The sequence below is a fragment of the Periplaneta americana genome, chromosome 16 (assembly GCF_040183065.1).
Source record: "Periplaneta americana isolate PAMFEO1 chromosome 16, P.americana_PAMFEO1_priV1, whole genome shotgun sequence".
NCBI lineage: Eukaryota > Metazoa > Arthropoda > Insecta > Blattodea > Blattidae > Periplaneta > Periplaneta americana.
This window is the reverse complement of record NC_091132.1, coordinates 167,164,849-167,191,665: the sequence shown is the minus strand read 5'-3', so window position 1 is coordinate 167,191,665 and position 26,817 is coordinate 167,164,849. Positions and strand designations below refer to the sequence as shown.

The window sequence follows — 26,817 nt, the reverse complement described above, 5'->3', positions numbered from 1 at the left end:
AAGAGTTCTTTTACAAGCCAGTAAATCTGTTGACATGAGCCAGACGCATTTAAGCACAATTAAGTGCCTTCGACGTGGGCCGGGATCGAACTCACAATCTGGGGCACAGAAGGCCAGCACTATACTGGCTGCACCACCCTCATCTGCATTATGTTCTGGTCATGAGACATAATCATATACAGTGAAACTTCCCAATAGCGGACACCGCTGGGGAAAAATTAAATGTCTGTTATTGAGATGTGTCCGTTATTTAGAAAATCGTTAAAATTTCTCATACATATTCAACACTATATTTTACAGGACAGTACAGTAGACAGTGAGATTGTTTCAAGTACAGTATTCATCCAGAGAGAAATCGTACCAGTAAATTTTTGTAAATGAAATAAATATCAGTCACTGTACCACTTCACCTTACACAAAGAAATCTAGAATTGCATTCTCAGTGTATGATTTTAAAATAACATCCTTGTTTTTAAAAATTACACTACCCTGAATTTTTCCCACATTAAACTTTGTAGCCAGCTCACGAACACGTAATTTCTCCTTCTCACTATGCTTTACAATATCCACTTTCTCTTTTAGTGACAAACGTTTACGTTTTTGTGACATTTTTAATGTGACTGTACTTCCGAACACTCAACTTGAGAAACTAAGAAAGTACGGACTGCTCACGTACAGTATCACAACTAACAACTGTGCTGCTTACCTTCAATAAAGTACAAGAACGTTCAAAGGCACGATAATGATTGTTGCAAAGAATTCCGTTTAATTTACAACCCTCTTTTTCTTTTTTTTCTTTCACGCTGTCCGTTATTTGAAAGTTTTAATTGTTGTTGGGAGATACATTTCAGTGTCCGTGTCCGTTATTGAGAATGTCCGCTGTTTGGAAGAATTTTATGATAAGAGCCAATATTATTTGCAGGACAATTTTAAAATGTCCGCTATTGAGAGGGGTCCGTTATTGATAAGTGTCTGTTAAGGGAAGTTTCACTGTATTTGTTTTTTCGAGGTTTACTTCCAAACCTCTCACTTTATTTGCTTCAAGTAAAATTTTCGTGTTTTCCCTAATCGTTTGGGGATTATCTCTTAACATATCCACATCATCCACATAAACAAGCAGCTGATATAACCCGTTCAATTCCAAACCCTCTCCCTTATTCTGGACTTTCCTAATGGCATATTCTAGATCATAGTTAAAAAGTAAAGGTGATAGTGCATCTCCCTGCCTTAGCACACAGTGAATTGCAAAATCATAAGCCAAAAACTGCCTATACGAACTCTGCTGTATGGTCCACTGAGACACATTTTAATTAATCGAACTAGTTTCTTGGGAATACTAAATTCAATAACAGTACTATATAAAACTTCTATTTTAACCAAGTCTCATGCCTTTCTGAAATCTGATTTACCCCAGTTTTTCTCCAAAATCTGTCGATGCCTAAAACCACATTGATGATCCCCAATAACTTCATCTACATATGGACTTATCTTCCCAAAAGAATATTGGACAAAATTTTGTATTTTATCATCATCAATATCACCACAACACCACGACTACCATAATCATTATTATTATGATTATTATTATTATTAATATTATTATTATTATTATTATTATTATTATTATTATTATTATTATTATTATTATTAATTGCATCATCCTCATTATAAAATCAGCATTTACGAACTTTGATCTACATTGAAATGTCTTACATCCTTCTACAATGACGACATACATCAAGTTCCATATCTTGATACATTTCGAATTCTGAATTTTCTAAATCTGACGGAACAATCTTTATTACATATATTTGATAGTAACCATCAGATTATAGTTCGCATGAGTGTAGGAAAGAAGATTTTGTTGTGATATGTTATTTCTAAAAGAACAAATCGTGATAGAGAATTTGCTTTTGGAGAAATAAATCTTTCAATTATGATGTATTGGCAATATGTGTGATGTATAAATATCAATTTCCTGTTTATTTATCTCGAATATTGTAAAAAAATGTGGTTCCGCAAACTGCAGGAACTTTCTACACCACGTGCACATATTTTCAATGTTGAAACTTGATTCCACTGCGTTTTAATACATACAAATAGCCTGAATGTAAGGAAGTATACATGAAGGAAGGAAATGGAAACAGTTGGGAGAAAAGACTTCTATTCCATATAAAAGTCATTATAAGATTACTAAAAAAATTACATGGTAATCATTAGGATTGAGGTTCAGCTCTGACATTGAAAATACAGATCATCTGTGTGGTCAGTTAAAGCTATGTTCATTAATTGTTCACCTTTCTAGGAAGATTCATTCGATCTGAACAGACTTCATGAGGAAGAGAAAGTAGAAATATCTGCAAAAGAAGATATGGTTTTGCTTGATAGGTGAGTGTAGTTTGCGTGTTTCAGTTCTTCTTTCAATCTTTGACAGCTTCTTTTAATGATTGTATGGGGACTTAAATGTTCGGGTAGCTATATAATACTCTTTTTATTAATATATGGATGTGGTTATCCATATCGACACCTCAATATACAGTTTCTTTCATATATAACTGATCATTCGAAAAATTGACAAATTTTTACAATTTTTGGCTGTGTTCTACCACTCTGCTGCTGAGAAGTTTTACATTTACGTACACTCCATTTTGTAATGTGTTTTGCCCGCAAGACTTCTCCACTTTTCTATATAGAGAATAATGAACCTGTCACTATGAAATTTTAATGCTTACGGATAGGGTAAAAACCCATAATTTACCATTAATTACACTGAAATTACTTACCTACTTACTGGCTTTTAAGGAACCCGGAGGTTCATTGCCACCCACACAGAAGCCCGCCAACGGTCCCTATCCTGAGCAAGATTAATCCATTCTCTGTCATCATGTCCAAACCTGTGGAGTAACGGTCGTAACATCTCGCTGCGAAACCAGGTGGCCCGTGTTGGAATCCCGGTCGGGGCAAGGTACCTGGTTGTGGTTTTTTCCGGTGTTTTCCCTCAACCCAATAGGAGCAAATGCTGGGTAACTTTCGGTGCAGGACCCCGGATTTATTTCACCAGCATTATCACCTTCATTTCATTCAGACGCAAAATAACCTAGATGTTGAAAAACCGTCGTAAAATAACCCAGTAAAATATAAAATAAAATCTATCATCATAACCCTCCTCCCTCAAATCCATTTTAATATTATCTTCCCATCTACGTCTCGGCCTTCCCAAAGGTCTTTTTCCCTCCGGCCTCCCAACTAACAATCTATATGCATTTCTGGATTCGCCCAATATTTGAAGGATTCGTAACAAGCTGTTTTTTTTACGGTGATGGGTTGTTAGCCCTTCTCCCAACCCCCAAGCTGGATTACTAACCCCCATCGGCTGTCCGTGACTGCTTATTCAATATATTCACAGCTACCCTCCATATCTGGAGGCCGTCTCCTCGATCCGCAACTGAGGACGTGCCATGCCGTGGTAATAGGGACCCACAATACATGACCTTACATTTACACTAATTATGGCTCACAGTTCCCAACATATCTGCTGCCTTGAAGAATGCATAAATGGGTCATTCCATTTAAACTCAACAAATTTGAAAAATAAATCTTGCATGACTGTCATAAAAATTAACATTTTTTTGTTTTCATGAAGGGATCTTAACATGATATGCATAATTCTGAAAGAAAAATCGTGAAATGTAAATAGTTTGGGTTTCAGGGCTGTCCAAAATTTTAAAAAATTGGTACTGAAATACAAAAATGAGGTATAGAATATACGAGTAACTTATTAAAATCTAATGACTAATGATAAATATTTTCCTCATATGATTTGAAGGAGCATTTTCTAAGTAGAAACGAGGCAAATAGTTATGTCCCTAAACTTCAAGGATCATCCTAAGGCATGTCGCATAATATAATGAAAAAATTCTGAAATTTGGTAATTTATATATATATTTTTTTTTCAATCGCATAGATTTAAGGTAGAGACTTGTTCTCTTGAGGACAGTTACATCTCATATGCGTCTATCAATGGCATATATGAATTTGCAAGTAATGAAGACAGAAAAGAAATATGCTGGTCTTAATTTTGGTCAAAATGATTACTTTGAAGTTTTCATGACTTTTTTTCGATGTCTGGTTGAGATTTCAAATTTCATATTTTTTCCTCGTATTCAGTACAGTTTTAGTATTTTGTGTCGTAAATTACGCTTTTCATCTCCGACTGGTTCATTTTTATAAAGTTGGCCTTGTTGGTAGACTTGGTATAGCACTGGCCTTGTTGCCCGAGGTTGCAGGTTCCATCTTGGACCAGGTCGATGACATTTAAGTGTGCTTAAATGCTACAGGCTCATGTCAGTAGCTCTACTGGCATGTAAAAGAACTCCTACGGGACAAAATTCCGGTTATATTTGGTTGAGTTGCTATAGCCATGAGCTCTCTACATACAAAGAAATAGTATTTTATACGAAATGGAAAAATTATTTTAAAAATTACCGTTCTCTCCCCTTCAATTTTAAATACATTTTATAGCGACAGACAGGGCTGACGAGAAGTAGGGGGCAAAGAGGGCAAGTGCACATGGGCCCATGAGCAATAAGGGCCCGTCAGATTAAGTGAGTCTGATTACTTTTTATTATCATGAATAATTATTCGTAGATACATATGGATACTATAACATTTTGTAAGAATATTTGTTACATGAATTTGACATATTAACTCAACAATAGTAGAATTAATACAAATTACCACTTCATATGTAAAAATTTGACTTCTATATAATAAAATATCAGTTTCCCTCATTAACGTTGAGGGGCCAGGCATTTGCCTGAACTATGTTCCTGTCGCTTGTACCAAACACGTTCAATTATTTATTGTCTTGTCCTTTTTAACTACCACCACAATATGCTAGTGGACTCTCCCAAACCGAAGTCGCAGGATCATGTTTCCTTTTCAGTACATTGTATGTTTCGTGTCGAAACTTTCGTTTTTTCGTTGTCGTTGTTGTCTAGTAAATTCTGTTCATTAGTGTTATCAGTTATACTTTAACTGCACAATGGATAAGGACAGGCATAAGTCAGGAGCTGAGAGACAGAAAAAAATGGAAGATACTAATATGGGTTCTAGACTGCGTGAAAAATATTATGAAGACATTAACAAAGAGATCAGTGATGAGCCGAAATATTTAAAATCAATTAATGCCTCTAATTTAGGGCCAACCCCACTGAAACCCTTGAATCTCCTAAATAGTCTGAGGCAATTAAAACTGGACAGTTTATTTCCAAATATTTGTATAGCCATTAGGATATTCTATACAATTCCTGTGACAGTTGCTGATGCTGAAAGATCCTTAAGCAACATGAAGGAAATAAAAAATGTATTCAGGTAAACAGTGTGTCAAGAACGACTGAGTAACCTTGGCCTCCTTAGTCTGGAGAGCGATTTTGCTAGATCTTTAAATTTTGATGTTATAATTTATGATTTTGCATCATTGGAGGCAAGGAGAATTTTGTTGTTTGTTGATGTTGGACTGCAAGTTAAAAATTACAGGTATTTAGGAATAATGTTTTATGAATATAATATATTGTGCTAAAGTGAAGATTTGCTAAAAGTTTTCAATGTAATGAAAGTGTATATTTTAGATTCGTATCTGTGTATGGGGTTATCTTTTAGTATTAGTATTAGTATTTATTTATTTTACCTGGTAGAGATAAGGCCGTCAGATACCAATTATAATATGAAGAATAAAATTACAATTAGTATTAAATTTACAATTACGAATAAAATTACTATTAGTATTAATTTTACAATTACAATTAAAATAAAAATCAAAGTACGAAAAGATTACCTGACTAATTGAAGCTAGATAATTTATCATAGAAAAATTTAATTTGCAAATAATTATTATGGTTAGAATAAATGGTAACTTGTAATTGTTACTTGTCTCATTGGGGGTCCGAGTACAGTTATTGCATAGAGGCCCATAAATTGTGTCGGCGACCCTGGCGACAGACATTTATTTCCATATCATTTATTTAATGATAAATTTATTTATGTTACATTCATGGTGGAAGAATATTGGTGAGGTGGTGCGCAGGTATTGTCCCCTGTCACTTGCACAGATGACGTCACGCTGGGACCAATATCCAGCCTTGCCTTCTGTGAAGCATTACATTGAGGCGGATCTGATCGTGATTATGTTACTCGAAGGCATCGTTGATGAAAATAAATATTTGTTACAGGAGATTAGAATTATGAACAATGATAATATGCTGACGATACAGCAATAACTCTGTGCACTGAAGGTGAAAATGAATTAATGGACAACCGCAAAAAAAAAGCAGTGAATTACGAACAAGTATTGAACTCTCTTTTAATTTTGATAATTATTATACTACAGCTGTGAACAGTACCACGTTTCGTGGAATTTTTGTCGACAACACTTTAAAATGGTAGGCCTATGTTCATATTTATTTTATCTTTTATGGGGAAATGCTATTAATATTACTAGAGCCTTTATTGCTTAGAAACAAGTTATTAGAACGATTTTAATATTAAAAGTACTGAATCTTATCAATCTTCTTCTTTTTTTTTAAGGATTTCAAAATATTAGAATGTTGTATACTTATATCTATAGCCTATCCTGTTTAAGCGTAATGAAACTGAATATATAATAAAATATTAGATTGTCATGATTCTTATACACGTAATGCAGAGCTATAATAACAGAACGTCACAGATTAAAGAAATATAAAACGTTTTCTGATTATTGTTTAATAAGTTAATATCTAGGGAGTCGGCCATGGCAATGACGGTGATCAGAACTGATTTCGTATCGGTATACTGAATTAAGTTCAATTAATAATCGACAGTGACTTCAGTTTTGTGTTAATATAGAGCAGTGGTTTCCAACATTTTTTGAGTGACGACACACGATATCGCGACACACATTTGTTTTCATTAATAACAATATAATAATAATAACAACCAGTGCTTTTCTTCTGGAGAAAAAGGTGATGGAACTCTGTGTAGAATATTTTATTGTGGAAAGGGAAATGATTACCGTTCACTGCACAGAAATTTTGTCGTTTTTAACTTCCTTTACGCCCAATTAAGACTGTCAAGGTCTAAGCGAAATTCAAAGAAAAATTATATTGAGAACATAGTTATTCACACATATTTCGGTTCAATGATGAGAAATGTAACAAAAATATGCCCGAACGCCGTTCCAGTGCATTCTGCCAGAGAAAAGCACTGAAAACAACTTCTATGTAGTGTCGGATATCCTGTGTTGTAGTTAGATCGATGTTAATACGCAATAAAAATAAAAATAAAAATAAAAAAAAAACAAGCAGCAACTTGAGTAGCATTAGAAAAAAACAAAGGTATGTGTCAAAAATTTCAACCTATCTATGCTGGATATGATCGTTTCTATGATTTCTATGATCGTTTTTGAAAACTCACCCATTTAAATTAATGTGAAGTCTGCGCTTGGTGGGTTGCACAGTGTTTCTCTATATGTGGCCTTATGGTTGACAGGACAACACGTAAATAATCATCACGTAAGTCTGTTCCTTTGTCTATATTTCACTATTTTCATGGTAGAAAATGTTGATTCACACAATTATGACGTTGAAAACAGCAGTTCTGTGTGTATTTTTAATTTATTCGGCACCGTCGAGAAAACATTTCCGCATATAAGGCACTTGGGATTTTGTTTATATTCATCTTCACGGTACGTAAAACCATATTGCAAGTATTAATCAATCTATTTACGAAACGCAGGACGGTACGTTTTTATAAACCCTGGAGGAAAATTTCTCTTACATTATTTGAATTAGCACTGCTGTCATCTAACCCAGAACTTGATTCAGAATGTCTTTTTCGAATTAAAAATTTGCCCATGATAAAATCTAAACAAAATGCATTTGATAAAATGGTCGCACTATCACCCGCTCACACGTACCGTATAGCTATACTAAAGGTGACCAATATATCCTGACGATTATAAACTCTTGTTTTTATTAGTGGGAAGAGTAAACGAATTACGAAGGCGTTGACTTCCATTCGAATTATCGCCAGGCAGAAAAATTAAACTGAGCAATGTTGCAGGTGTTCACGTTTCATTGGTAAAGTCTGTCTCAAATAAAATGTACCATATCAGAGACTTCGTTATAAATAACAAATGCGTTGTAAGGAGACTTTCTGGATGGCATAAAATTTATTATTCATTCCAAAATTTCGCGACACACTCCATGGCTTTTAAGGAACACGGAGGTTCATTGCCGCCTTCACGGCGTTGGTCCCTATCCTGAGCAAGAACCCCTGATATAGAGAGTTCAATTACTTTTCAGTGTTTGCTTATGCTTAATTTTCAATAAATGGTTCATTGTGGCGTACGTCTGGATGTAGTGCGGACATCAGCAGTGCACACGCAAATAATTATTTTTACTTATTAGAAACAGTGGCGGCTCGTGATAAAATATTGTGTGTTCACAATTTTGTGGTTCAAAAATCGAAAAGAATTTGAAATTGTACGTTTAGTCCAATATGAAATGTCATGATTCCAATGTTTCACTATCGAAAAATACCGTATATAAATTCAAAACGACATATAATAATAATAATAATAATAATAATAATAATAATAATAATAATAATAATAATAGTAATAATAATGAAACTCGGTCTTTCTATTTCCAATTTTTCCTGGTAAGCCAGTTTACCCAGTTCTTTACTGTTCCAAATTTCATTGAACAGAGTTCATTGTTTACGTTCGTTAATAATGAATACATACCACAGTCCCGTTATTTACAAACGCGTGTGTTCAGTAATATATTTTGATTCACAACACACTGATACACTATGGCCTATACCAGTACTGTAATCCCATTCGCATAGATTGATTACTATAAATATATACCAGTAAATATTATTCTTAAATATTATACACTACCATACAGATACTTAAATTCATACCACCACCACCACAGTCAGCCTGCACGTGTTTCAAAGCCAAGCTATGCTATTATGCCGACACTTAAGTATAGTAATTCACAAACTACACTCTCGTAGCAGCACTGTACACACACATCTACGTAAAGTAAACGTTCCTACAGTCAGATGCTGACATCTACAGGCTTTTAAATTTCCTCCTCGAGATATAGCACGTGAACAATAGGCACCGATGCACCTCACATCTGTAGGATAGATACTCATCATGTTCACTTAACACTTTGTGATCTTGACGAGTCATAAGCGGCCAGTTAAAAAAAAATTTCTCCTGCGCATGCGTGGAATTCCTGTAACCATCTCGAAAAGAGTACGGCTTGTACGTGAACGTATGTTACCAAGTTTACATAAGAAGTTTATGCAAGATGCGGGAAGTTTAAAATACTCGATTCTGATATATACATCCCCACTACGTCAATACGGTATCAAATAATAAAACTAGTCGTTCATTAATGGAAACAAGGTGTTCACGTGCTCTTGTGCTCTTATTGACGCACCGCCACTGGTTAGAAACATTACATTATAAATTTTTGCATGACAATAAGTTTTACTGACATGATTATTGGCAGTAATATTTTTTTATATTGACAGTGATTTTGGTTTCAGAATATGAATGGACACAAATGTTAAAATTTCGGACCATATTGGTTGAATAGGGGTTATAAACAATTATGTGAAATTTGAAAGAAAAAAGAAACATTAAGATAAATGATAAGAAAACATAGGAAATCATCCTTAATGGTTGAATGCGAAAAGTCATTGTCTCTGGTTATTGCATAACAAACATAAATTTTGAAAAACTTATGGACCCAGAAATAATAAATAAAAATAGGAAAATAATAAGCGTCAATAAAAATAGTGATATTAATGTAAATGTAACCCCGCCATTGGTCCCTATCCTGAGCAAGATTAATCCAGTGTGTACTATCAAATCCATTTTGATATTATCCTCCCATCTAAGTCTCGGCCTCCCCAAAGGTCTTTTTCCCTCCGGCCTCCCAACTGACACTCCATATGCATTTCTATAATAATAATAATAATAATAATAATAATAATAATGGTATTAGTAATAATAATATTAATAATAATTGTAGTGGTAATAATAATAACTTCATAATAATGGTAATGATAGTAGTAATAATAATATTAATATTAATTGTAATGGTAATAATAATAATTACTTCATTATTATTATTATTATTATTATTATTATTTCCACATCAATAATATTTAATGTATTTGTAAATGCATACATTCAAATGTTTCTACTGCCATGAGAAAGACTTTTTTACAGGTATTTTACTTTTATGAAGTTATTGTAATGTCAGAACAAACATTCTTGTTTTAAAAATCGTAATTTAGCGTCTTATAAATTGAACTTGTCCGCCCTTCGACAGTCATCCACGAGATCTTTGTCCTTCGGAAATCCGTAGTATCTTATGTTGGTTCATTTCGTTTTCTTCGAGTGGCTGTTGTAGCCATACATAACACAGCCCAGCATTCTATTGCATATTTCTTTCACTTAGATTAAAAAAATTCGCGCAATTTTTGTCACCATAATTAAGTTTAAAGCGACTGCTGTGCTTGATTCCGAGCTCTGACCTCCCAGTGTGACGTCACATGCGCAGACCCGACGCATTTGTGTCAACGATCCGCCACACCAGTATTCTTCCACCATGTGTTACATTCAAGTGCAACTATATTCCATTTTACAGCAACTGTAGTGTTGTAAATCTTACTATTCTCAACCGCAAACAGAGTTGCAGGCGATGATCATCGGCTCTATGGATCATTCCAATTCTATATTTCATTCTATATAGCAAAGAGTCAAAATCAGAAATATAGTTTTATGCTCGACCGTGCCGAAATGTAGTAATTATACACCTGGCAGCAGTCCTTTAATACATGTCATTAAATTACACCTATTCATTAAAGTACAGGTGTTCAGCCAATGACAAGTCAGCTTTGTACCGTTATACAACCGCAAGTATCGATTATTCTCGGATATGCAATCGAAAGACAATTAGCGAAAAGTCACGGAGGCTGGAAATCCAATACTGTCGCAGAACGTTGTGTTCTGTTACTATAATAATTAGCGGTAATTGTAAATAATATTCAAATAAATTCAATTTGTCTTCTCGTTTTTCAATTCTAAAACAAATTTCCAATTTGTATCAGACAAATGTTGATCTTATTCTGTGCCAAGGTCAATGACATTCGGCCTCGGAAAAAATCAATACTTTCGCCTCTGCGCACATCTCACAATACAGGTCAGTTCGCACATAACCATAAGAAGACCTGATTTTGAATAATTTTAAGTTAGAAATATGGTCGAGCATAAAAAGTCGTAAGAAACTTAACTATAATGGTAATTAAGACGCTCGTATGAAAACTATGAAACTCGCTTGCGCTCGTTTCATAAACAAACATACTTGCGTCTTAATTACTACCATTATAGGCTCGTTGCATGATGTACTATTAATACTTAGCATTCAATTACGATTGATTCGATTTCTCTGTCTTTATATGAATGCCCATTTATTTTGAGTTTACCAGTTGTTTAGAGTGTTAAATTTTCATTTCAGCAATGCCAGTAATGTTAAAAAGAGTCGATCATCAGAATGCGACGTAATTTCTCGTAATGAAGACGAATTAACACAGTGTTGCAGCAACAACCTTGACAGTTCAATTGCTTGTAAGTTAAGCCATGAGTCTAATAAGTGTAACATCTGTAATGAGGTTTTTGCAACGGCTCAATCTCTGAAACGTCATTTACAGACTCATTCATTGATAAATTCACTGAAATGCGATATCTGTGGAAAGTGTTTCTCAAGTTCGGGACATTTAAAACGTCACTCCCGCATACACACAGGGAAGAAACCTTTAAAATGCGACCCGTGTGGAAAATCCTCACAATTGACAAGTCTTAAAAATCAATCTCGAAATCACACAGGTGAGACGGCATTCAAATGTGATGTCTGTGGAAAGTGTTTCTCAGTAAGATGGAATCTAAAAATTCACTCTCGCATACATACAGGGGAGAAGCCATTCAAATGCGACATGTGTGGGAAATCTTTCAAACATTCCGCAACCCTGAAATATCATTCCCGCACACATTCAGGGGAGAGACCCTTCAAATGTAACACGTGTGGAAAATCTTACAAGGATTACGGAAACCTAAAATATCACTCCCGCACACATTCAGGGGAGAGACCCTTCAAATGTAACACGTGTGGAAAATCTTACAAAGATTACGGAAACCTAAAATATCACACCCACGTTCACACAGGGGAGAAGCCATTCAAATGCAATGTTTGTGGAAAGTGTTTCTCAGAAACACGGATTCTAAAAATTCATTCCCGCATACATACAAGGTAGAGGACGTTGAAGTGCGACATGTGTGGAAAGTCTTTCTCAGAATCCGCAACCCTAAAATATCACTCTTCCATCCACAAAGGGGAGATGCCATGCAAATGTGATCAATGTGAAAAATGTTTCACAGAGGTGGCGTTTTTTAAGATTCATTCACGATTCACATGATAGAAAAACCATACACATGTGATATCAGCGCAATGTCTTTTTCAATATCGCGTAATCTGTATGATCTTTCCCGTACACACAAATGAGAAACCATTTAAATGCGATGAATGCGGAAATCGTTTCTCCAAATCTTCACATCTGAAAGCACATTCTTTCCTTCACACAGACGAAAGGACTTTGAAGTGTGATTAATGTGGAAAATTTTTCACACTCAAAGCAAACCTAATGAGGCATATACGCCTACACTCAGGCTACGGATAATTTGTATTTTATACATAAATTACATATGGAGAGAGGAAAATTTATGCACACATGCAAGGATACATCGGAACTTATTCTTCGAAACAGGATAGCTGAAGAAGATTGATAACATATTTTTTTCAAATTATATGTGAAGGGGTGAGAATGATATAGTCCTAATTCACACTGGCATTTTACAAGAACGAGTATTAAATGTTTAACAGACCAATACTATTAGTTGCGGTGTCATTATTTCTCCTGCGTATAGCTACGTCATTTGTTGAGTAATTTTCACAATATTTTACTGGTAGTTTCTCCACACGTTTAAGAAATGAATTCACACAGAATATCATTTTATTAAAGGTGTGACTTGGGACTATCTCATTCCCACCCCTTCATATTCTAGGACAATGTCTGACATTTGTAATTTTGAATTGTAAAAAAATTGTAAAATCCTAAAATACGGTGTTCATTGCCAAATGTTCTAACAAAATAAATATTTATAACATTGGCTATATATTTTGTTTGATATTAAGGCGCTTGCAATAAGTGTTAGTTTTAATTTTACATTATCTTTCCGCGGAATTGTGTACAGTGCTCAAAAAAGTTTTGAGCAATATTTTTTTTTATATAAATGCAATAGATAAGCGTTCATCTGTGCTAATAAATCTGTATCCAAAATTTTTCTGCTAATTTTGGATTTTCCAAAAATAATTGGTGTTAACATGTATAATTATCCATCCTGAAACCGACAATCGCTTTTTTGATATTTTTCTTTGTATGTCTGTCTGTCTCGATGTTTGTTACATTTTCACGCGATAATGGTTGAATCGATTTATATGGAAATTGGAATACAAATGAAGTTTGTTGTAGCTTAGATTTTATAGGTTATATATTACTCAAAATACTTTATTTAGAGGGGCGGTTATAAGGGGGCCTGTATTAAATAAATCGAAATATCTCGCTTATTCATTTTAATGAGAAATGTTACATAACAAAAGTTTCCTTAATAATGACTTTCTATAAGTTTTATTCCATGCAAAATTCTGATAGGACTGATATCACTGTGATGTAATGAAGTACATAATATTTCCGTGCGGGAATCTGCAATACCATATGGAGAGATATTTCAGTTTTAAAATAACAATGTTTTTTATATTTTGGCCACGTCAGATTAGCCACCAATATAGCAGTAATTGAGATAAAACAAATGACTGCATTTATTTAAGGGCGGCCTTGGAATCCTTGGACAACAATCGGATTAATATACAGATATTATATTATATGTGTTTATAATATACTACATATTATTATATTATAAAGAGAGAATGTTTGTGTGTTTGCATGAGGCAATCTCAAGAAACTATTTAATATATTTAAATAATTATTTCATCATTGGAATGTGTATTTCCTGTAGATGTACGTAGGCTTTATGTCATTACAGAAGCTCATGAGTGAATCGAGGACAGGCCACAAAAAATGCATATAAGGTTGGACTAAACAGAACCTTACGCACATAAAACTTTATATAATATTGACACTAATAATTAGCTGCATGTATTGCAGTTAAATTTAATGCTATTTGGAGGTACCATACTGAAATTGATGTCTGATTTGCTTTGCGTTTTTTTATGAAAGAATGAAAGCCGGAGATGGAATAATTTTACAAATATACACGCGGCACATATTAAGTATTAATTATTCAGTAACATAACATATTTTTCATGCTTAATTGCGTATTTGTGTGAGCTACGGTAATGTATACTTAATAGGTAACAGTTGTATGTAGTGCACAATACTCCATATTGAATAATTAACAAAGCAACATCTTTAGTACCGTACTACTTGTGGTTTGTAAGCCATCTCAAACCCCGAACTCCACCTCTCTTGAGCGCGAGATGCTATATACTCCGTCAGTTATTGTCGAATGTTAAAATAAAAACAAAAATATAGGTATTTCAGTAATAACGTCATACAATACCACATGAAACAATGAAGTAATTACATAACTAAAATAGGTACGACTATTTGGTCCAGGGAGCGTCTGTTTTCGTTGCAAGAATAATCCGTTTAACATGTTTGTAAATTAGTCCTGAATATATTGCGCTGCTGGAAAAGATTTTTCCTCCTGAGATTTAAGAGCCTCCACAACCAATTAAGTCCATACCTGTGGAGAAACGGTCAGCGCGTCTGGCCGCGAAACCAGGTGGCCCGGGTTCGATTCCCGATCGGGGCAAGTTAGCTGGTTGAGGTTTTTTCCGGGGTTTTCCCTCAACCCAATACGAGCAAATGCTGGGTAACTTTCGGTGCTGGACCCCAGACTCATTTCACCGGCATTATCACCTTCATCTCATTCAGACGCTAAATAACCGAAGATGTTGATAAAGCGTCGTAAAATAACCTACTAAAGAAACAAATTAATAAAATTGGGTAGATACTTATAGCAGTACATCAGTTATCGATTCCCCTATTTAAATAATATACCGCAGTGCAACATCTTATTTCAGATGGTATCGTTTGGTGACAAAACCTTCTTCCAGCTGAGAGTAACAACCTTCAGTTCTTACAAATATATTATATTACAGACCCTGTTAGGTCTAACATAATACCAAGCTTAAATAATAGATAATAAGAGTTAATAAACCTATCTCCTTTTAAAAGTTGAAAAAAAAAAATATAAGTTCTCTTTTGTGTTGTTGGTTGTCGTGTAAAAGTGAAGTGTGTGAGTTGTCATTTTTCTGCGAGAATACAACATAATAGTGTTATTTCATAAAAATGTCGAAACGTGGTTGTGTAAATGATTCAAAATTGTTTTGCTATATATGCGGGCCATATATGTTAGTAAAACAGGGACAGACTATAACAGCTTTTGTAAAGAATACTTACTTTGAATATTTTGGCATTAAGTTTGGAGACCAGGACAAATACTGGCACCCCCATAAAGTATGTCGTAGATGTGTTAAAGAGCTGAGGAGTTGGAAAAATAGAAAAAGGAAGTCATTGCCCTTTGGTATCCCTATGATTTGGAGGGAACCTTCAAATCATGGAGACGATTGTTATTTTTGTACAGTTAAGGTAGCTGAATATACTGCTAAAAACAAGAAAGATATTGTATATCTTAATATTCCCTCTGCCATTCGGCCCATACCTCATGGTCCTGTTATTCCCGCTCCACTACCCCCTGAATCAGATACACTGCCATCTGCATCCAGTAGTGATCTGTGTGGAAGTTGTTTCTCACAAGTGGCAAGTCTAATTATCACTCCCGCATTCACTCGGATGAGAGGTCATTCAAATGCGATCAGTGTGAAAAGTGTTTCATAAACTCGAGTTGTTTAAAGAGGCATTCATGTATACACAGCGCTGAAATTCCATACAAGTGTGATGTCTGTGGAATGTAATTCTCACGGTCGGAATATTTAAAAAAGCACATTCGGGTACACTCACGCCAGAGAGCATTTGAATGTGAAGTTTGTGAAAAGACTTTTTCCCATTCGGGAAGTATGCAAAGACATAGACGGGGACATCTGCTCTAAAGGCGTTTCAAATGTGACTTCTGTGGGAAAAATTACACTCATACGGGTAACCTTATAAAGCATATAGCCCTACACATAGACCAGAGGTAATTTGTAAGCCCTGTCTGTGTGAATTCTGTAGAGATAGGATATATATATATACATTAAAACCACAGTCTAGTCTAGTATATACAGTAACGAAGCTTGAGTTTTGAGGGTGCTAGAAGCAATAATCTGTGCAGGTACTATTTCGTATTGTGTGTAATGAGACGATAGTAGCGATCCTAGTGGTTAGCAACTATCTCTGGATGCAAATTTATTACGTATTGAGCTTCGTAACTGTATATACTAGATTGTGGTAGAACCCCTATTATCAATCTCCCATGTAACCGTTTGGTGGATTATGCGATTGTCTTTCTCTCGTTTTTTATTTTTCTTGCTACAGAAAAAATACAATATTATTATAGTACCTATTGTAATCTAGAGAGGGTTATTACAAGCCTTCACTATTACACAGCAGGCCTATGCAGTAAGAATAATACTGCTGCCAGCAACAGAGACGGTTACTTGTGGAAGGGAGTGTTTTTACAACTTGAATATACTCACTACTTGCTTTCAAGGAAATGAATAGAAATGAATAGAAATGAATAGAAAGAAAAAAACGACAATGTATAAAGTGTGTAAATCTATAATATGAGATCTGCATTATTCCTTTCATCACGCAGTCATCCATCACTAGGAGTAATTACTTTTGCCCCTTAAATTCTGTCACTGACAACCGGACTTACATTAGTGAACTTTAGATCCACAGTGTAGCCGTTTTAAACAAAAGCCCACGAAGGAAATTACGAAATGTATTATTCACATGTATATGTATTTGAGGTCTCGCATCCTCATTGAAAAATCGAGACTGCAATTTTTTGTTAGTAGTCAGCATGTATTAATTTTAGACAAATTAGTTCTGGCACCGGGAATCGAACCCGGGACTTCTCAGCTCTGCGCGCTGAGCGCTCTTTCCAACTGAGCTATGCCGGGACACGATCCTATATACGAATATATGTATATATCAATGTTAACAGTATTCAGAAACTGTTGTTGAATATGGAATTAAGTCATTTAAATATGCACTCCTGCATATATGACTTATATGTCTAAAATGCAGGTAGTAGGCCATAGGTGATATAATGAGAAGAGGTCGGCCAGCACCGTAGATCGTGTCCCGGCATAGCTCAGTTGGAAAGAGCGGCCAGCGCTCGGAGCTGAGAGATCCTGGGTTCGATTCCCGGCGCTGGAACGAATTTTTCTCAAATTAATGGGTATTATGCACTTAATTTATGAAAATCTTTCATGTGAAGTATTATCGATATTTTTTATTAACCGTTCAATCCGCCCTCTAAATTACTACAGATACATAAGTTCTGTTGTAGTGTACATAATACTCGTTCATTTGGGATCCGAAATTCTCGTCACCAGAACGCTAGCCATATTGGTCAGTCTTCTTTCTTTGTCTTCTAAATGAACGATGATGGCTGCTCTCAATTAGAAACCAAGTAGAGATGTCAAACATACGAGAAAATTATCGCGTTAAGGGATACTTTTAAACTAGATATGATATGCGAGTATAGGGGAAACTGTTGTATCTTCATCATAGTGTAACTTTGTATTATTATTTATTTATTTTTTTTAATTTTGCTGCTACCTAGAGGACTCAAACTGAAGTAGATTGTAGAGAAATGCGCTAAGTAGCTCTGATCGTAGTTTCGGTTTGAGTTATTGCAACGTGTGAGTTCTGTGGACAAAACACTTTTTTAGGACCAAAAGTAAACATTTCGTTCATTGATATGTTTTCTAACACAAGACCAAATTGTATTTGTGACTATCAGTCAAGTGCAGTGTGTTCCTTCTCATCTGGTGAGTAATAACATATTTTAATTTTCATGATTTATTCGAATCTCTGGTTTTGGGAATCATATTTGTTTAAAAGTGCACCCTCTTGTATCTTGGAACACAAAACATTTTGTATCATGGAACATGTTCCAAGGTACACGATACTATTGGTTTTTCTTTTATTTTGAGATCATGTAAGTCTGGAGTTACGAGGCATCCACTTGATCTGTATGCCTTGAAGAAAGCTGTTGAAACAGTTATTGCTACTACAGGAAATAAAATCTCAATCAGAGAAGCCTGCTCTGGTTTATGATGGCAAATATATTTTTTAATATGACTGTCAGTTTTTACAGCTACATTCCCACCTATATTCCATGTGTTCCAAATTAGAAGAGGGTATTTTTCAAGGTACATGAACCTGTTGTACCTTTGAACACATTACATATACCTTCAGTTTATTTTTTCCATCCTTAATAGATCTGTAAAACAGGAAATTACATACAGGAAGTTGTAAAGGAATCTTCATTAATTATTTCAAATATTTTTTCCTTTAAGAATTTTCATTTTCCAAAATAAAACGTGAAATGTGTTTCAAGGTACAACATTCTCGCCTACTTATATTATAATGCATTAATTTTCGTTAGAAGTATTCCTCAAAATTCACGCTTTGCATAAGAAAATATTATCCATTAAATGGTGATCTTACTCGTGATAATTACGTAAGCATGTGCGTCTTACAGCTGTTTCGGTGCTACTTAACACCATCCTCAGAGTCTAATAGATCTCGGCGCTATCTCAACACAAGAACACAAGAAATACATCACACTAACATACGAAAACAAAAAAACACACACAAGATCGCATCCTCATTCAGAAAACCGAAATACAACATAGCATACAGAAAAGAAAACACACTACAAAGACATTTCAAAAAACAAACAACACATAGAAATAAATACAACCACACAGGCGTATACAAACTCACATGCAATAGTTGCGACAGTTTCTACATTGGACAGACGGGCAAATCATTCCAAACTCGATACCGTACAAAGAACACATTAAAGCAATAACCTGAGGACACAATACATATACATATGCCGAACACATAACTAATGCTAACCACACATACAATAACATAAATACAGACATGGAAATCCTACACACACAACCCAAAAACTCAACACAATAGAACAATATTCAATATACAGACACACTATTTGGCACAACTCTTCATCACACGAACGCACTCACACAACAGGCAGCGAAGTTGAGATAGCGCCGAGATCTAGTAGGTTCAGAGGATGGTGTTAAGTAGGACCGAAACAGCTGGAAGCCGCGCATGCTTACGTAATTAACACGAGAAAGATCGCCATTTAATCTATTATTTATATTCAAGTGTTAAAAGTAGTGTACGAAAGTTTCAACATGGGAAATATTATCATATTTATGAAACCCATAATTTTTTAGGTAATCCATGAATGTAAAAGTGTCATATTTATCCTGCTTTCCATTTAAGTTCACAGAGAACAGTCTAGTTCCTTCTCCGGTCAGCCGTAAGCTTGCGATACACTCTCCTAAATAATTATTTAATCACAACAATTTATAGCTTTGATTGAGGTTTTTGCTGATATCTAAATCTATTATCAGGGAGTACTGGTAGTGCCGTACATCTCACTTCACGATGTGTCAAATGAAGATCTGAACTTTTATTAGTGTAATTTATAACTAGACAATGATGTATACAATGGAGGAGTAAAGGGACTGGTCACCATACCCCATTATCTCCTTCGCTTTCATGAATGATGACTTTTGATCTCACTTATGAGGTTTATATGCGAGAAGTTAATTCAAACTTTTGTAAAGTTTAACTAGTATTGCATTATTATCAATAGTCTATGTCGTGAGAATTTTGTGGAAAATACGAGATTTTAAACTATGATTCCATTCCATAATTTTCTGTTTGAACATGGCCAACGTTGAAGGCAAGTCAATACAGGGCAATAAACGGCGAGAAACCAAAACGATTGTAACCTAAAACGCAGGGTTGTCAGATCATTCCAGACCAGTGTCGCCAGCTATACACCAACAAGACGCCAGAAAGTAGCCAATTATCCCTGAAGATGATAGTGAAAGCAATAATAAACTTTAAGAAAAAGTCTTACATTGTAATTATGAACATAACCATTTATATACATTCATAAATTTGTAGGAGTAATTATTTTATTGTTAATATTATTTAATACGAAGATACAGGGCCATTAAATGGCATTATTCAGCTATGATGTGTATCTTTGATACTTGTATTTTGCTGTTTGTCCAACCTGTATTCTGTCGTTTACAGGTTTACATACTTTACAAATTGCTTCATTCGAATTTTTCTTAAAATCTGTAGCGCCCTTGAAACCGGCCTGAAAATGTTAATTTTCTGCATTAGGTGAGTCTAATGGTACATTGTTTTTAAATGGTAGTGATATTGAATTATGACTAAATATCGGTACCGAATTTTGAGGCTTGAATATATAATTTTAATTAAACTACAATTATTATCTTTAGCCCAGGCTGTTCTCCCCCTCTTTGTACCAAAAGAAAGAATCTGCTAAATGCTAATAGGCCGAGTAAATCGCTGAATTCCCGCTATTATTAATTAACGGCTTGCTGCTCAACATCGTTTCTATTGATTAATATCGAAGTTTGGCCTATTTTAAACTAAGAGTTTAATTGGTAATATAATCCACATATTTAATAAATTAATGTAATACCGTATATTTATATGCGTTAATTCCACTTAATTATGTTATAAAAACATCCTTGTAAATCACATATAAACGTTGTAGATTCTCGTACCAGAGCCTGGAGAAGTTTTCTACCCAATCTTGAACGTTACTGTGCCTTCTTTTGAAAATTAACGGAATTAAATAACTGACAGATATTTACTAGAGTTGGGCAACACGATTCTTTTTCAGAAGTCGATTCCAACGATTCAATCACACATTACGAAACGATTCTAACGATTCGTTCACGATTCTTCTCAGTCTGCGATTCCAACTATTCTTTTGAATCGTCGCAAGACACTTTCCTTTGCAAACCACGCGTAGAACAAAAAGTTCTACATCTCTCTCATAGATGGCACAAGAGGCGAGACATTGGATTGTCTCTTTCCCATTGGCTGGAACCATTCAGTATGAACTCCATTAGTCTACAAAATTACCCAAGATAATGTCTCTAAATTATAATTTATCAACTGAACCTTATTATGAAGTACATTTTTTGCATTACATCTCTATTTAACTATGCAAATTTCAGGTTTGTGTTCATTATTTTCCATACTTAACAGTACATATTTTTGATTTCACTCTCGCTCGGGAGCATTCGACACGGTTCGGAAATGTCCGTTGACAGGTTACATCAAACAACGAATAGAATCGTGGGTTACGATACCATGCCGATTCCTTCATATTCTTTTGAATGACGATTCGTTTGAACGACGAATCGTTACGATTCTTTTGAACGACGATTCGTTGATACCACGAATCGATTCTTACGATTCTTTATTATTAGTCGTTCGAATGAACGATTCGTTCAGGAATCGACCCAACTCCAATATTTACGTTCTGATGAATATTACGTACAATGGATCACAGTCTTGTGAAAAGAATGTTTTAGTTGCATTATTTTTATAAATTTAAGATGGAACCGGAATCACGCAAAGTGAAATGGGTAGACACATATATTAAAGACGCCAGTAAAGTTGCCATATCGCTAAATGAAAATTTTCATCGCCACAAGGAATATAAAAGGCGCCAGAATGGCCACATTGGCAACTCTGCTAGAATGCCGATACACAGTCTATATTAGTATATACAGTCACGAAGCTTGAGTTTTGAGGATACTAGGAATAACAGACTGTGCCAGTACTATTTCGCATTGTCTGTGATGAGGCGTTAGTAGCGATCATAGTGGTTAGCAACTAATGGATGCATATTTACTACGTATTGACCTTCGTGACTATGTAGTGGCCGATAATAGTTTGTGAGGAGCAGTAAACGAGTAAACTCCATCAAATTCACGGCGGCATTGATCTCTATGGTTGGCGCTTTGTGTGGACTCTGGATGCTAATTGTTTTCACCTTCGGTATATGAGAGAGTTGGAGATTCGTTTCGCTGAAGTACAGTTGTGGAAGAGATCAGTTGTAATTTTGTATTTTTAAGAGATTTTATGGATTGCATCGTATATAATTGAAGTTAAGATTCGATACCTCCTCACAAAGGGCTACACGGAGAAAAATCGTTCTTAAATTATTGAAAGCTTTTGACATTCCTCGGCTTCACGTCACGTAAGTAGATATCGCCTCAACTAACCCACATGTCTTGTAACATACTTCGGGCTCATATAACTTTGCTATCCACTTATTTAACACATCTAACTCATAATGAAACGCAAATAAGACGTCAGGCTCATGAAAAGTGTGAAGGATAACGAAGATTGGCCTAGTAATAGAAATATTTTTCTTCCTGTGGCCATGTTCTTGTCCACACCTGTGGAGTAACGGTCAGCGCGTCTGGCCGCGAAACCAGGTGGCCCGGGTTCGAATCCCGGTCGGAGCTAGTTACCTAGTTGAGGTTTTTTTCTGGGGTTTTCCCTCAACCCAATACGAGCAAATGCTGGGTAACTTTCGGTGCTGGACTCATTTCACCGGCATTATCACCTTCATTTCATTCAGACGCTAAATGACCTAGATGTTGATACAGCGTCGTAAAATAACCCAATAGAATAAAAAAATAAAACCATGTTCTTCGTCTTATTTGCATTTATCTTCTACCCATACTGTTCCTCTTTTGCTAACAACGTCATATCATCAGCAAATCTTATGCACTTTATTCTTCTTCCTCCATTATCACTCCCCCCATGTTGTGAAAACAGTTCTTTACTAAACCTTCCAAGTAGATGTTTAACAGGTTAGGTAAGAAACGACATTCTTGACATACTTCCTCTTCCAATTTCATTTTCTTCTGACATTTCTTCTCCTATCCTGACTTTCGCTCGTTTCATATAAAGATTACTGAAGAATGTTCTCTCTTTCCAATCAACGCCAATTTTTCTTTAGGATCCCTATCAGTTTATTCCAATTCACTCTGTCAAAAACCTTTTCTAGGTCCACAATTACTATATACACTTCTTTATTTTTCTCTAGGTATCTTTCACCGATTGTCTGTAGCAGTCTAATTGCATCTCTCGTACTTTTTTCCTTCCTGAAGCCTAACTGCTCTCCTTCAACTGTTCTTCCATCTTAGAATATAAACCTCTATTCAGTATTCGCAAGAGAATCTTCGCCGAGTGCGATATTAGGCTGATAGTCCTGAACTCCTTATATTTCTTCTCATTATTTTTCTTCGGTATGGGAATCAACACTGTCTCTGTAAAATCTTGAAGCCATTCGCCTTTCTCATATATTTCGTTGCATAATGATAGAATTTGCTTCTTATATTCTCCCAAGCATTTCACTAATTCTATGGGGATTCCATCAACTCCAGTTGCTTTCACATTCTTCATGTCCTTAAGCGCTAGTTCAACTTTTTCGTTTAAAATAGAGAATCCTTTTTCGTCTTTTCATGTGGCATCTTCGTCTCTTATAGCTAAGTCATCTGGACGATTTTTTGTGTCATATAACTCTTCTACATATTTCGTCCATCTGCTTAGTATTCGTTGTTGTCTTTTATTTCATTTCCGATGTCGTCCTCCATCAACCACATGGATTTCCTGTTCTTATTTGTGAAGTTCAAACATTTTACTACCTTTTCTCTCTAGATTCTGTATTTCTTCACATTTCTCTTTCATCCAGTCTTCTTTTGCTTTATCAGTTTCTCTTCTTAGTTCATTGTTGAGTTCCCTGTAGTTTCTTGTACCTCCTTCTGTGTTGATATTTTTCCATTTTTCCCCTCATCTCCGTCTGCTCCAACATTTCCCTGTGACCCACGATTTCTTAATTCTCACACCTTCTGTGTATCCTATTGTTTCTTCTACTGTTGTCTGTATACAACTTTTTAAATGAGTCCAGTACTCATTACTATTCTCAGGTGTGGATTCTAATGTAGCGGCTTTCTCTTGAAAATTTAAATCAAATTTTCTTCTGTCTTGTTCATTCTTCAGTTTTTTCCATGTTCAGTTATTTCGTCACCTGTCTCTCTCTTATCTTCTTCAGACGAATATCTACTTCACCTATCAGTAGGACATGATCGGAGTTAATATCCGCTCCTGGTAAAGTCTTCGCATTTTTAAGCAATTTCGGAATCTTTCCTGTACCAGTATATAGTCTGTCTGATATCTCCTTTCGTTCCTTGGGCATGACCATGTGTATCTTCTTTGTTATGTTGTTGAAATAATGTATTTCCAACAATCATTGCAATTCTTTTACAGAAATTCACCAAATATTCTCCTCTGTCATTTCTTTTTCCCAGTCCATATTTTCCAGCTGTTCTTCCGTCTTGTCCTCCTACAACTGCATTCCAGTCGCCCATTAGGATTACGTGCTCCCTTCTTCTCCTTGTCTTCTATCCTGTCATAGCTTTCTTCCACCTCATCGCCTGCTAATCCACTATGTGGCATATAAACTTGCACTAGCACTAACAAGGAGAGGACACGCTCTGTATATCACCGAATTAAATCAGATTTTGTGACATGAAAGTACAAGACACTGTTTAAAGTCATACCTGGTATGGGTGGCCAATGACCGCTCGTTTTGGAAATACTGGCTATTGTTTATGACAGGGCTGGGCACATTACGTGATTCTGAGAAATGAGCTCTGTGTGCTTTAAAGAGCGGGTCTTCCGAGCGCTGTGACTTATGCATACTGTACGTCATTCAGTGTAGGTGCAGTGGTGACTCTGCAGTATGATGGCGAACTTTGAAGACGGACCTTCCGCTGTAATATACTATACTGTGATATGTCATAAGGGCTGAAAATTAACGAACAGAAGACCAAGTACATGATTTTTGGATGCAAAAAACAAAAAAGAGTCGTGATAACAACAACCCATCTAAAAATTAATCAATATAAATTTCAGAGGGTCTCTAGTTTTGTATATCTGGGCTCATTAATCAATGACACTAATGATATTAGCGAAGAAATTGATAGGGGAATTCAAAGTGCTAATAAAACATATTTTGGAATATTGAGGCACTTTAAGTCAAGACTTCTTACAAGGGAAACAAAATGGAATATTTATAATGTTCTGGTAAAACCTGTATTAACATATGGCAGTGAAACGTGGACCCTCTCAAAGACTAATATGTCAAGATTGAGATCCTTTGAAACCAAAATTTTAAGGAAGATATATGGCCCAATATGTGATAATGGAGAATGGCGAATAAGATACAACTTTGAACTTTACCAACTATATAAGTCCCCTGATGTAGTTACAGTCATTAAAATATCAAGATTAAGATGGGCAGGACATGTGCAAAGGATGGCAGATCATGAGATACCCAAGAAAGTTATGGGGAATAAATTTGAAGAAAAAAGGAGTGTAGGACGACCAAGACTGCGATGGATGGATGGAGTGTTAGAGGATCTAAAGAAAGTGGGAATTAAAGGGTGGTGGTTGAGTGCCAGGGACAGAGATGCATGGAAGAGAGTTCTAAGGGAGGCCGAGGCTCAAATTGGGCTGTAGCGTCGATGATGATGATATGTCATAATATATGTATAATTTAAAATTATACATTACTAAATGTACTATAATAACTTATTATGCAATATAAATATCGAATAAATACTCTAATATAATGTACCTGAGAAAAATTTTCTTTAAGTTGTATTAATTTATGGTCATATATCATATATCATAGCATATCATATATCATATCATACATCATAGATTATATATTATATTATATTATATTATGTATTAACGGGATGAAAATAATGCACTTAGAGAATCGGCTATGAGAATTAGCTACAAAATTTGCCACGAAATTGCAAAGGAATTGAAAACATTCAACGAAGGTAACTTCATCAAGCGATGTTTAATTATATTGGCAGATGAACTCTGTCCACAGCAAGTAGAGGAAGTGGAAGCCATACGCCTGTCTCGTGGTGAGGAGATTGCAGTATGTGCGTATGGGTTATGTAAATAAGCCTAGTGATTTGTGTGTGTGCATAGAGCGAAGTTTATTTCATTAAATTAATAAGAGTGTTATAAAGTCTGTTCTGTACAATGGGGAGATGTAATATCCTTATAAACTATTATGTACTGACAGACAGAATGACTAGAACAAGCGTGGCTCTTGTTATATTAATGGAGGGAAGGTAGCTGTAATGTGAGTCCGCCACTGCGTGAGCATTCTGCTCTGGCTTGGAATTGAAGTGCCTTGCGGAGCGAGAGCAGCTCTGGCAGACTAAATGGAGCCACACTCATGCCCGACCCTGGTTTATGACATACTTCCGTTAGGTGCCTAATAGGAAAGCATTAGACTGTGTAACAGTGTAGCTCATGTGGTTGGATGCTGAGTTGTCATCCAGGCAACCCGAGTTCGAATCCTAATGCCTTCTCATTTTTTAAAGCTTATTATTATTATTATTATTATTATTATTATTGTTATTATTATATTATTTTAATTCACTTTCAGTTGTCAGT

The 26,817-nt window shown here is 35.3% G+C and overlaps 1 protein-coding gene across 6 annotated transcripts in view; it reads left to right on the top strand.

The window, feature by feature from the left end:
- The window catches only part of LOC138691817 (zinc finger protein 226-like), a 97,803-nt gene that overhangs the window by 13,034 nt on the left and 57,952 nt on the right, over positions 1-26,817 (top strand). For 3 of the 6 annotated variants that reach the window (XM_069814287.1, XM_069814284.1, XM_069814282.1), the window contains exon 1: positions 21,854-22,519. The exons of 1 other annotated variant lie outside the window; for it this stretch is intronic. Coding sequence is in view for 2 of the 5 variants with exons in the window: in XM_069814286.1 (XP_069670387.1) it covers positions 2,306-2,388; positions 11,586-12,378 (876 nt within the window). In the remaining 3 variants the exon portion in view is untranslated. Of the gene's footprint in view, positions 1-2,305; positions 2,389-11,585; positions 13,290-21,853; positions 22,520-26,817 lie in introns of those variants that run through there. 2 more of the 6 variants (XM_069814286.1, XM_069814288.1) reach the window with 2 other exon arrangements.